This window comes from Dermacentor variabilis, chromosome 2, assembly GCF_050947875.1.
Source record: "Dermacentor variabilis isolate Ectoservices chromosome 2, ASM5094787v1, whole genome shotgun sequence".
Lineage (NCBI taxonomy): Eukaryota > Metazoa > Arthropoda > Arachnida > Ixodida > Ixodidae > Dermacentor > Dermacentor variabilis.
This window is the reverse complement of record NC_134569.1, coordinates 254,308,497-254,321,705: the sequence shown is the minus strand read 5'-3', so window position 1 is coordinate 254,321,705 and position 13,209 is coordinate 254,308,497. Positions and strand designations below refer to the sequence as shown.

At 49.5% G+C, this 13,209-nt stretch overlaps 1 protein-coding gene across 2 annotated transcripts in view; it reads left to right on the top strand.

Annotated features, from left to right (window-relative positions):
* The window catches only part of LOC142573242 (ATP-binding cassette subfamily C member 4-like), a 495,730-nt gene that overhangs the window by 394,518 nt on the left and 88,003 nt on the right, over positions 1-13,209 (top strand). For both annotated transcript variants that reach the window (XM_075682847.1, XM_075682846.1), the window contains one exon: positions 4,645-4,800. In XM_075682847.1, coding sequence (XP_075538962.1) covers positions 4,645-4,800 — 156 coding nt within the window. The remainder of the gene's footprint in view (positions 1-4,644; positions 4,801-13,209) is intronic.

The window sequence follows — 13,209 nt, the reverse complement described above, 5'->3', positions numbered from 1 at the left end:
TCTACAGTCTACATTGCGGCTATATAATAAAGGCCGAACGGCAACATGGTAGAGAATGTGGAGAACATACAAATCCCACATATATTACTGCACAATAATTTGAAATAGCGTTCTTGCTTCGCGCACGTGGATGACCGCCACAGGAGACTACTTTGGAAACTAACTGCAAGTGCTGTATATGTCGTACCCAAGAGTGTACCTTGCCTGGTGGCCAGTAAATGTGACGTAATATTGCGAGCAGCTTCGGCCATAGCATGCTAACGGACGACGACACAGACTAAAGTGACTAGCGCAAGAGTGGACAGCGGACACTAAAGAGGCTACAAGGACAAGCGCCCAGTTGGAAGTTTGCGCTTATCCTTGTCGCCTCTTTAGTGTCGCCACTTTAGCATGGAACACTAACTAGCCCGGTCTCACACCCTGCTACGACACAGGGACAGTTTGCTGAACTCTTGTGTCGTGACTTTTGTGTCAAGGTGAAAAACCAACGTATCCATGTATGTCGTACGTAATACTTAAGCACATCTAGATTTGCAGCTGCGGCGGTAGCCCATGAGGGCGCATTGCAAAGTCGCTAGTGAAATAATAGTGTGCACCTTAACGAATTCCGATAGGGGAAAATCAAAATCAGTCCACGACGGCGTCTCTAGTAGACGCTGTGCGATGTTCCGACGTTAACAATGTGTGCCGACTGAAGAAAGGCTGCCCCGAAGTGCTTCTGACGGTTAGGCTAGCTTCCTTGCTCCGTAGAATGAAAAAAAAAAAGAAAATAAAAAAACAAGAAGAAAAAAATACAACCGCATCAAAAGCCCAGAATCAACCATTGTTCGTCGCGACTAAACGCTCTTAGGATGACGAGTAATTTCCAGGCGATGAGCGAATACGCTTGATCAAGAACACTGATAACGCCAGCGGGACAAGCACTGTGGCGAAGTTCAATGCGCAGGTAGCTTTTATTTTTTTTCATGTTTGCTTGGTTGACGTCGTCACGCGTCACCACGGGAAGTTTGAAAAGTTGAAGGTCAGTACGCCACGTGGTGGACCTCACGCGAACTAAACCCTTGTGTCCAGAAAAGCTGGATACGCACGAGGAAATAAATACCACAGACAAGCGCTTATCCCATTTTCCGGTAGAGGAATGGTTGGTAAATTTTATTGTTCACTGTACGGACGTTAGCCAGCCCAGATACACCTCGACCCCCCCTCCCCCACCCTACGAGGCCCCGCATGCGGCTGATGTATAGAGGTTCGTCAGGTAAACCGTTTCGCTGCAGTAGCTGGGCAGTGCTACAAATCATAGCAGATAGGAAACATCACTTCATGTAATCACATAACCATGCGGTGCTAAAAAGCAGAAAGCAGTATTTAAAAATTAAAACGCGGAATGAATCTGTAATTCGAAGGTTGCGGCTTGGCAGCCCACTGTCGACACATTATCTTTTCATCGACTTTCATTCCCTTTTCTTTCCGTGTGTGGACAGTTAAACCCTGGTTTCTGCTGCAATGCGGAAGACAGCGCTCGCGTTACCTTTTTTTCTTCATTGCCTGAGTGGTACCACTATATCAAATAACAGATGGCATTCGAAAAAACAAGATCAATTAGTAAGTTTTCAGCACCGAGTGCCAGCCTTACAGGGCTTACAATTTCGGAATTCTTTGAGCGCGGTCAAGGGTACCACCCTCGACAGCTACGCAGGTGCGCAATCTTGTGCTTTCTGAATTTCTACAAATGTGTACGTACATTCTCCAAAAAGCATTCGTGCAGGCCGAGCATACGGATCTTAGTGAAAACCCCCACCCCCCCACACGGGCGCGCCATAGACAGTCAAGCCTAACAAGCAAAATAAGGTCAAACGGACGTCCATCATCGTTTTGTATAGATAAATATCTAATACCCTGTGGATCTAAAGGAAATACTTTTTTGGTAGTCCTCTGAAGTACCTCCCAAAAGAAGGCACCCGCCCAACAATCTAGATATACATGATCTATAGTTTCTGGTTTCTTACAGATAAAGCAAAGTGATCCCCACGGTAAGAAAAAACCACGATCTTCTAAAAAGGTTCTGACAGTCAGCGTGCCCGTGTGAAGCTTAAAAAAGAAAGACTTTGTCCCTGGCGTTAGTTGCATTCTTTTCATCTGCTTAGGCACGTCTTGCCATTTGCCTCCACGGTATATGGCCGTGTACATTGGAACAGGTAGAACTACATGACATGCATCTTTGTACAGAGTTTTACGTTTCACTAACAAAAAGTGCTCATTTGAATAGCTAACGGACAAGAACCATACACTTAAAATAAATTCGTTAAGAAATCTACAAACAGGACCGGTCGTATTCTCTGTACAGATTACACAGTCAGGTAACGCGCTCCTCAGCCTCACTTGGCACACCGTGCGCAACAAAGGATCTTTTAAGCCGTGGGAAAAAAAAACCGGTTTATGACCTGTCGTATAAAGAGATGCGTCATTCCCAAACCTCCGTCTTTAACTCGTCTGAAGAAATTCGTTCGACTGCATCGTTCCCAATCCGAAGCCCACCCAATTACTGCGAAGACTCGCTGCAACTTCTGTATGTTTACCAATGAACAATGCAACACCTGCATTACATACCAGAGTTCTGCGACAAAAAATAGATTCGAAACTGTAGCCCCTGCAAACATTTACAGATGGCCATCCTTGCACTTGTTCGCTTTTATCTGTGTTTGTCTTGTTTGCTCTTGCCAATACTCGTCGTTATTTTTGAAATATTCTAGCGGGACGCCTAGGTATTTAACGGGTGTCGTCAGCCACTTGACGCTGGCGAAAGTGACCCGGGTCGAAGGCCAGTCTCCATGCCAGTAGCCAAGGCACTTTACGCAGATTACCAGGCTTCCAGTTACTTTGCCGAAATCCTTTACTATTGCGATAGCTGCAGCTACACTCTCTTTATCTGTACAACAAACTGCGACGTCATCCCCATACGCCAGAATTTTAACTTGCGATGCAGTTAACCTGACGCCTTGAATACTGCTGTTTTCAATGGTCGCTAGGCACATTGTTTCTATATATATATATATATATATATACTGAAGGGGAGGGTCTCAGGGGTCAGCCTTGGCGTACAGAACGCTTTAGGTTAATGGGGACCCCACTGACTTGTTAACAATTAAACGCGTAGTGCAGTTCCGATACGCCAAAGCTACCCCATCTCTAGTGGTGGATGCTACATTAATGTGGTCTAGGATGGCAAGCAAAATACCGTGAGGTACACAATCAAACGCTTTCTCAAGATCAACCAGTAGAAATACTACCCCTTCTTGCATAATGTCGCAGCACTCCATCACGCACCGCATCTTATGTATATTAGTCACAATCGAACGCCCCATGATGCCACATGTTTGACGAAGACCAACCAAATTCCTTAATTACTTTCCGTAGCCGCCTTCCTAGCACTTTAATCAAGATTTTGTAATCACACTTAGTTAGTGATATAGACCTCTATGAGGAAACCAATGTTAACTTCTCTGTGTGTTCTGTCTTTGGTATTAATACAATACGTGCTTCCCCGAATGACCGCGGCAGGACATCTAGTTCGTAAGCCTCATTAAAAACAACTGTAAGCACATGAGCCAATTCTTTTTTAAATGTCTTGTAAAATGAAGCTCTCAGACCGTCGGGCCCTGGCAACTTGCCGAGATTCAAGGTCATCTGTAGCCGTTCCTACTTCCGGTTGTGATATGGGTGATTCCAACACTGATCTGGTGTCATCGCGCAGCCGTGGAATTCTTTCAAGAAATTCTTCTTTAAACCTCTCTTCGCAATGTCGAGCAAACGCACGCCCTTTGCTGTTACTGTCTGTCATTTCTATCCCGTTATCTTCAGTAACGGCTACATGGTTCGGCTGGGCGCGACTTTTCTCGAGTCCAAGTACGCGTTTTGTTGGACATTCATTTATAGCCATCCCATCTACACTTGCTCTCACTAGCGTTCCGCGATAAGGCTCATCATCATAAAGCGCCGTTCCTTTTTCACTTGTTTGCAGCTTGTGCTTTTTTAGCACCGCATGATTATGCGAATACATGGAGATGCTTGCGGTCTGCTGTTATATTTAGAATTGCCCGGCTATGGTTACATTTTTTTCACCATGTACTGGTTTCGGAGTTTGCTTGACTTGGGCTTGATTATGCGCATGTCGTGTGAGTCAAAGTGATACGTGTCTAGTGCCTCAACATACGCGTCCCACGTAATTTTAGCCTAAAGATATGGAAGTGCCACACAGCTGGACCAAAGTATTGTTGTTTGGCGCCGCTTGTCGATAAGCAGATTATTTCTTGCATTCCGCTTAATTACTTAGTGTTAATTATTTAATCAGCTTCTCAAATATTATATTTAAATGAAAAGTGTAAACGAGAAAATTGTAGACTACTGTGAAGAACTGCTCATACAGCATTCGGTTGCTCAATACATGCTACATAAAAATGTTTTGATTAAAAGAAGCGTGAAAAAAACTCCCGAATACACGCAAAATTGCCGATCGAGGAAGTTTGTGTGTGCGCGCGTGTTTGCGCCCACGTTCTTGGCAGCAGAAGCCGACTTTATAGAGACTTCTGACTACACGCCGCAGACGCTGGGCCCCCTAGCTGCAAAATGGGTTTTCTTTCTGTGCAGATTGGCGTTGTTGGCCGCACGGGTGCGGGCAAGAGCTCCATCATCGCCGCACTCTTCCGCATGACGGAGCCCGACGGCCCCATCCTCATTGATGGCGTTGACATCCGATTCATCGGTCTGCATGACCTGCGAAGCAAAATCTCGATAATTCCACAGGTAATCGGCTATTTATGTTCCATATAAATTTAGGGATTCCGGAGAAGCGCTGGCTCAAAGCTCTGAGCCCGAGTCACGTTCCCAGATTCACTATGGAGCACTTTTATAACCAATTGGGCCTAATCGGAATTCGAAATTTCCTCGGGAAAAGAGTATCTCACTATGTGAATATAAACGCTGGCTTTTCTTGAAATCTCAAGAGAATGTTAGAAAAATGAACATGGCAGATAGCACGATTCTACTTGGTGCGCATCCATGAAAAATTGGAGAAGACAATTTACTAATTTAATATACATCAGGCCCTGAATCACATTCCCATTGCTATGAGGAGATGACCGGATTCGTGATACTTTGCATCAGTGCAGAACAAAGCATCGGCATCAGATTGTTATAATATCGTTCTCCCCCAAGTTTTTCACCCGTACGGTATAATACTGTACTCTACCAACGACTGAGATCAAACCTGTGGGCTGCCCTGAAGATAACTCATGCAATGGGTATACATGTACTGTATCCCCTCACCTGTTATTTCTTTATGTAGTACATTAGGAATGACTCTGTGGTGTGCAGAATAACCTATTCTGTAGTGTTTAAATCGGCCCTATTATATCTGTAACAATGTATTATTAGCAGTTTTGCTATTTTCATATAAATTCAAGCTGCGTTTTGCAGTTGTGCCTATGTCGCGAAAAGTACGTTATGCGATCTCGTATTTATTATTCTGATCAGCGATAATGGTTATCACAATATTAAGCCTGTATCCTTTAATATTACATCTCGGGAGCCTACGTCATAGTATTATGTGCACTGAAATATTTTGTTTAGGAATCGCTGACATTATCTTTTGGGTTAGATAGGCTTGTCAGGTAGTCGGTGAGACGTCGTTTTCTCTTGCCAAATTGAGTTTTTTCTACTATAATAACCATAATATTCTGACAATTAGGATAGGCGTATCGCTGTCGCTGTCACCATGATGCACCGTATAGAGTCCAAGTCCGATAGATCATATCGCACTTCTCGCACCGTATGATTCGGATGCTAGTAAACGCGTGCCACGATCATTAGGATGGTGGCGTGATGCGCGGCGTTGTAGGTGAGGAGGTCACGTGAGCACCCGCCGTGGTTGATTAATGGTGTGGCGACGAGCGACCACGTAGACCGGTAAAGTCTCGCGCTCTCGCAGGAGAGGAAGAACCGACACTCGATCGCTTAGCGTAGCATTCTTTCTTTAATAATCTTCTTCGGAACGCTAGCCCGTGCCGGAGCATGCCAGCCGCTCGTGCCTCGTGTAGACGCGAGCGTCTACGTCATCTCTCGTGCGACGCCGATGCTGCTGCCGCTACAGAGAGCTCCCCCTCCCCTAGAGAGGAGGAAAGTTCGACGAACGATGGAAAGTCCACGTGACGCGGCGTGTCTTGGCGTTGGTTTTTGGTGTCACGTGCGCAGGCGGCGGCGAAGGATGCAACAGGGTCGCGTCGCATACTGGTGGAGCTGATGGCGCGGGTGCTTCGATGTAGGCGGATTTGAGACGTTCCAGGGCAATTGTGTCTGATCGGCCGTTGACATTCACAACAAACGTCGTCGGGCGACGCTCTAGAACACAATATGGCCCGGAGTAGTGTGGTTACAAAGGCTTCCGCACGGAACAGTTACGCACGAAAACGTGGGTAGCAGAGGTGAGTGCGGGAGAAACGTACGGAGACCTTGCTTCTTGTGAACGTGTAGGCACGGGGCGTATCTGGCTGAAGAAGGCTTGCAGTTCGGCAACGTATTGGGCAGGTGATGGCATAGGCGTTTTGGGGGTGGCGACAAAGAAATCGCACGGAAGGCGTAAGTGAGTCCCGTAAACTAGCTTAGCACAGGAGCAACCTAGGTCGCTCTTGAGTGAGGCTCTGATACCAAGTAAGACGAGGGGCAAATGCAGGACCCACTTCTCCGGCGATTCATGTGCCATAAGGGAGGTCTTGAGATGCCGGTGAAAACGTTCAACTAGTCCATTGGACTGCGGGTGATAAGCAGTTGTGCGAAAACGTGTCGGTACGAGTAGTTTGAGTAGTTCGTTGAAGAGTGCTGAGTCAAACTGTCGACCGCGATCTGTGATTATTGTGAATGGGCAGCCGAACGTTGCGATCCACGTAGACACGAAAGCTGCTGCAACAGTGGGCGCTGAGATGTCAGATATAGGTGTAGCTTCTGGCCACCGTGTATAACGGTCGATGCATGTCAGTATATAGCAGTAACCTTTCGAAGGTGGGAGAGGGCCGACGAGGTCCAGGTGTACGGTGTCAAAACGAGCATCCGATGGAAGAAAAGAATTGGCAGGCGGAATGGGGTGACGCTGGATCCTCGAACGTTGACACGACAAACAGCAGCGAACCCAATCGCGAACTTGAGCGTTTAGCCGAGGCCAAACGAAACGACTGGAAAGAAGCTTCTGTGTCACGCTTATGCCAGGGTCCGACAGGTTGTGCACGGTTTCGAATAGACGTCTGCGAAGGGATGCCGGAATGTATGGTCTAGGTGTGTCGTTAGAAGTGTCACAGACGACGGACGTACCATCTGGGGTCACAACGACGTCTTCCAATTTCAGGGACGTTGACGAATTCCGGAGTGTACGAAGTTCAGTGTCGTCACGCTGCTGACTGGCGGCCTCGATGATGAAATTTTCCGATGTCAACGTGGAAACGACATTGACACGACTCAGAACGTCGCCTGGAAGGTTGTCGGTGCCCTTGATGTGGGGGAACGTTGTTGTAAATTCGGAGATGTAGGAAAGGTGTCGAATCTCGCGGGGCGAGTAACAGGACGCCAAGCGATTCGTTGCGTGCACAAGGGGAAGACAGTGAATGCACGGCCTTCGAGGAAATGGCGAAAATGCTTGATAGCCAGGTAAACAGTGAGTAATTCACGGCCGAACACGCTGTAGCGGGACTGCGCAGGCTTCAGTTTCTTCGAGAAAAAAGCGAGTGGATGCCACGCATTGTCGATGAATTGCTGCAGAACGGCACCAATGGCGTTGTTTGAAGCGTCGGTCATGATGGCAGTGGGTGCGTCTGGCTTTTGGTGTCTAAGCAGCGTGGCGTCGGCGAGGGCGGACTTGACTCTTGTGAAAGCGTCGGTGGCCTCTTCAGTCCACTGAAGCAATTGTTTGCGTTTGTTTACCAGGAGAGCGTCTAGCGGAGCCATAAGTCGTGCGCACTCGGGAATGAATCGGCGGTAGAAATTGACAAATCCGAGAAATTGGCGAAACTTGGTGAGTGTGGTCGGTCGGGGAAGGTTTTCGATGACGCGAATCTTGGACGGCAGAGGTCGAATGCCATTAGCGTCGACGATATGACTGAGGAACTCGAGTTCGGGTTGACGGAATTTACTCTTGGCGGCGTTGATCACAATTCCTTTGCTGGCAAGGCGTGAGAACAACAACCGCAAGTGGTGAAGATGTTCTTCTGCCGAAGAGCTTGCGACGAGAAGGGCGTCAATGTATGCAAAAACTTAAGGCAAACCTCGGGTGACGGAATCAATGAAACGCTGAAAGGATTGGCCCGCTTTCCGTAAACCGACAGGCATGCGGAGAAATTCGAAAGGACCAAAGGGTGTGGTGATGGCGGTCTTGGGAATGTCTTCTTCAGCGACCAGCAGCTGATGGTAGGCGCGAACGAGATCGATCTTAGAAAAGATCGTCGCACCGTGCAACGCTAGCGTGAAGTCCTGAATGTTCGGTAGAGGGTAGCGGTCAAGAACTGTGACATTGTTTAGTGCCCGGTAATCGCCGCATGGGCGCCAGTCTCCCGTCTTCTTAGGCACCATGTGAAGTGGTGATGCCCAGTTACTGGAGGAAAGGCGGATGATGCCAAGTTGCAGCATATTTTCGAGCTCCGCGCGAGCGATCTTGAGTTTCTCCGGAGACAAACGCCGGGGTCGGAAATAGACCGGTGGGCCGGAGGTGACGATGTGGTGGCACACATCATGTTGTACCGGTTGCGTCCAGTCCGGCAGGCGCGTCAAAGTGGGAAAGTCGCGTAGGAGTGCGGCGAAAGGTTCGTCCAACATGGCAGAAATAGGCGCTATGGGCGATGTGCCTGATGATGCGACGCCGGGAACCGATAGCTGGGTCGCGGAGTCGATGAGACGGCGTCGTTGGATGTCCACAAGGAGTCCGTAGTTATGCGAGAAATCTGCTCCAATGACTGCATGGCGGACGTCTGCAACCAGGAAAATCCAGCGGAATGCTCATCGAAGGCCAAGGTTTAGCATGAAGAAGCGTGACGAGAAAACTGGAATCCTGGTGCCGTTGACGGCTTGCAAAAACGAGACAGGTGTCGCTTTTCGGTCGGAGTACTTTGCGGGAAGAATGCTGACGCCAGCACCTGTGTCGACTAAGAATCGTTGTCCCGTAGCTCTGTCCGTCACGTAGAAAAGGCGACTTGTGTGCTGGGCCGGAACACTTGTCGCCGTTAGAGGTCGGCCGGCCTGTTTCCCTGCCGAGCGCAGGGACGCCGACAGGGACGAGCGTCGTTTCCAAAACGGCGGTGGTAGTAGCAAACGCCAGGCGTTGTAGTTGAGGTTTCATTTCGGGTGCCCGTGCGTCTTGACTTGCTGGAACTACGGCTGCGTGGGCGACAAGATGTGCGGCGATGTTCCGCTCCACAGATGACGCGTTCCAGGCGCTCACACAAGGAGTCGAACGGAGATTGCACTGCGAAAGAGCAGGGAATAGTTTGCAGAGCGGTTGTATTGTCACCCGGAGACGGTGACGTGGCTGCGATGGTTGGGGTGGCTACTTCCATGACTTTGTCGGCCAAAGCGGCAAGTACGGTAAGGTCCATGGTAGAGGATGTCGCCAGAACCACCTGCACGTTAGCCGGGAGTGGTTGCAAAAACAATTCGCGCCACAGCGTGTCGTCGATTGATCTCGCGTTGTATCCGAGCAGCTGGCTCATTCGGCGAAGAAGTTGACTAGGGCGTCGGTCGCCGAGTTCTTCAGCGGAAAGAAGCTGCTGGATGCGAGAACGTTGTGAAGCTGCTGTGCGCTGTAGCAGTGCTGCCTTGAGATCGTCATAGGCGGCGGCAGACAATGGGGAGTTCAACAAATCTGCTACCTCGTCAATGGCGGCGGGCGAGAGCGTTGCGACGGCGTAATGGAACTTCGAGGCTTGAGAGCGGATACCAGCGACTTGAAATTACGCTTCGGCCTGAAGAAACCATGCCGAAGGATGCTGGTCCCAGTACTGTGGCTCACCGCGTTCCTCGGAAGGGTTCTGTCCTTGAGCTCTCGTAGCGTTGGTCTGGTCCATGGTCGTCTCTACCACAGGAGCGTATGGCAGTATCACGCCCGGAGTCGGGAAACTGTGGCGACGAGCGACCACGTAGACCGGTAAAGTCTCGGACTCTCGCAGGAGAGGAAGAACCGACACTCGATCTCTTAGCGTAGCATTCTTTTTAATAATCTCCTTCGGAACGCTAGCCGGTGCCGGAGCGTGCAAGCCGCTCGTGCCTCGTGTAGACGCGAGCGTGTACGTCATCTCTCGTGCGACGCCGATGCTGCTGCCGCTACAATGGCTTTGGTGTTGCGGTGGTACGCACGAGGTCGCGTGATCAAATCCCGGCCACGGCGGCCACATCTCGATGGGGGCACAATGCAAAAACAACCGTGAAAATAAAAAATATTACCGCCACGCACTCCGTACAGATGGTTAAACAGCGAAGCTAAAACGTGTGGCCCCGGTATTTACCGCTGAATTAATGCCGACGGTTCATTAAAGTCTTTCTCATTTATTGGTTATGTCATTATGTTTCTTGATGAGGTTACACACAACGACTTCAGTGACTGTAGGCCTACAGTCCGCCGCTATCGCTTGCGCTCAGTGTATCGAGTTTTCTCGGTGGCGTGGTTAGCAGCATCCGCCCGCCATTGCCTCTTGCGATTTTTCCAAACTGTTCCTACAAAGCAAACCCATGCAGGTTATTCAGAAAACGCCCGTATACTTAAAATTTAGGGGCACAACAAAGAATGCAAGGGGATCAAAATCATTCCGCAGTTCTTCACTACGGCGTGCCTCATAATCAGATGGTGGTTTTGGCACGTAAAACCGCCTAATTGTTTGAGGCCACGTGAGCAGGCAAGCTCTACATGGAGATGCGGACGCAGCGTGCGTCTCGTCCTCTAGCCCGGCCGTGGCTGCACATGACTGCCCACGCTGCTGGTTGCTTATGGGGGCCCACGAGCCATTGTTTGAGGCAAATCGTGTGACCAGGCTTGTTGGTGGTTCATCTAAAGACGCAGTGGACAAAGGAGAGAAAGAAGAAGCGGATGTATCTTTGAGATGAGTCGCGGACCGTTGCAAAGCCTGAGGGCTAGCCAAAATGGCTGCTGACTCCACGCGCGCGATATTCCCTCACACCTAGTGTTGGAGGTCACGTAATCTCACATTTCCGAGACGCTGGGACGTGAGAGGCAGCACAAAGCGCTTCTCACCGTGCTACCGGCGCTATTCATGATGTCATCGTTGCAACAGCCGCTGCTCTTGGTCATTGCTTACTGCAATTGAGACGGAAGATAAAACTATGAACCTTACTTCGTGTAGTCTAATATTATGCCATTTATACCAATACTTCGCCTTCCAGGCTAAACTGCGACCTTTTACAGCGCAAGCTGTTATGGGCTCCCAATAGCCGTTTCGATTGGCAATGATGTCCGCTGCCGCAGCCGATGTCCGGTATCCGTAGCAGCTATACCCGGGAATAAGAAAACAAATGCCAGTTCCCTACGGGCTCGAACGTGGGCCCGCTGTGTGGGAGCCAGCAACTCTACGACTGAGCCATGCCATCGCTTGGTAGAATGCAACGAAAAAGTATCCTGTAAACGAGTCCTAGCGCGACAGGAGACATGCGATGTGACATGCGCGCTGCGCAATGTCGACATCTGCAATTTTTCCCTGCACTTATATATTATTACATCAGCTAGAACGCCATGTAGCAGATACACTGGTGGTGGTACAGGCCAGTTTAAGGTGCTCAGGAGGAAGAAGAAGACGACGAACCTGCTGCTTGCCTGTCTGAGTAGCTCTGCCTACATTTATCGTTATTTTCTGGTAATATTACTGGTCAGAACGGTTCAAGACGTCTGTTGACTCGAAAAGGTACCTTCCGTATCGGAGACCGACGGGTGCTGTGCCACCCGCCGCCTCACAAGGTGCTAGAAGGAACCAAGCTGGCACCGACGAGCACCCCGCCATGACCACCCAAGGGCTGACACAGGGTCAGAAACGCCAGCTGGTTTGTACAAGCCAGCCTGACTGCAAGCGACAAGACACTGGTGAATCTGAGGACGAGTCAACTATCATCGAGGACGACAATGTGGCGAACCCTTCAGACCTAGACATGGACGATGGTGGTTTCCGAATTGTGCGCCATCGTAAAGACAGGGTGGAGGGCATTCCAGTGTTAATCACTGCGGCATCCGAAAGAGATGATTTAAGGCAAGTAAACTCTATTGTCCTGTATTCTGAGCTTGAAACGATCCTTGGTGGAGCACCAGTGAAGAGCCACTTCACAGCACAGGGAGCATTGCTCTTAGGTGTGGAGACAGAAGGACAAGCCAACGTCCTTCCAGAGACCAAGAATATCGGCGGCATAGTCATATCTGCCCTTGTCCCACACAGTTATATGAAAAACACGTGCATTGTTAGAGGAGTCCCTAAATGGTACACGGTTGAAGAGCTGCTCACCTACCTGAGACCTCAGAGAGTATTCCATGCAAGAAGAATCATCCGTCGGTTCCAAACCTCGCCATCTGATAGGGAGTCAAGGCGCACTAACTCGGTGGTTCTCACATTTGCTCCAAATTCTGAACGCCCGGAGAAGATCAACCTTGGTTTCACCAGACACGAGCTTGTCTACTACGTGGAGACACCCCCACGCTGCTTTAAGTGTCAGCGCTTCGGACATATCGCTAAGTACTGTCGTGGGGAACAGAGGTGCAAGCGCTGTGGGGGACCTCATGACTTTAAGACTTGTGCAAGTAAAGACAACTTTGTGTGTGCAAATTGCGGCGGTGACCATCCTGCTAGCTACTGTCGATGTCTTGCGCGAACAGCTGCTCAGCGAAGAAATAAGTTGTTTGTTCTGGGTCCAGAGTGCAAGCGCACCATCTAACACGAAGAAGACGTCCAGAGCGCCACAACAAACTGGTTTGGAAACAGAGTACGCATCTCATTTCCCGCGTCTCACACCGATAAACGAAGTTATTGAGCCAACGCAAACGGTCACAGCTGCTGAGAAACTTGTTCGAAAAGAGTCCGAAAAACGCACCTATGCGGCCGCAGTAAACCGACCTCAAGTACCACTTGGAAACAGTCAGCAGGAAAACTGCCAGCATGTGATACGCGCTTTGTTCACGGCACTACGCTC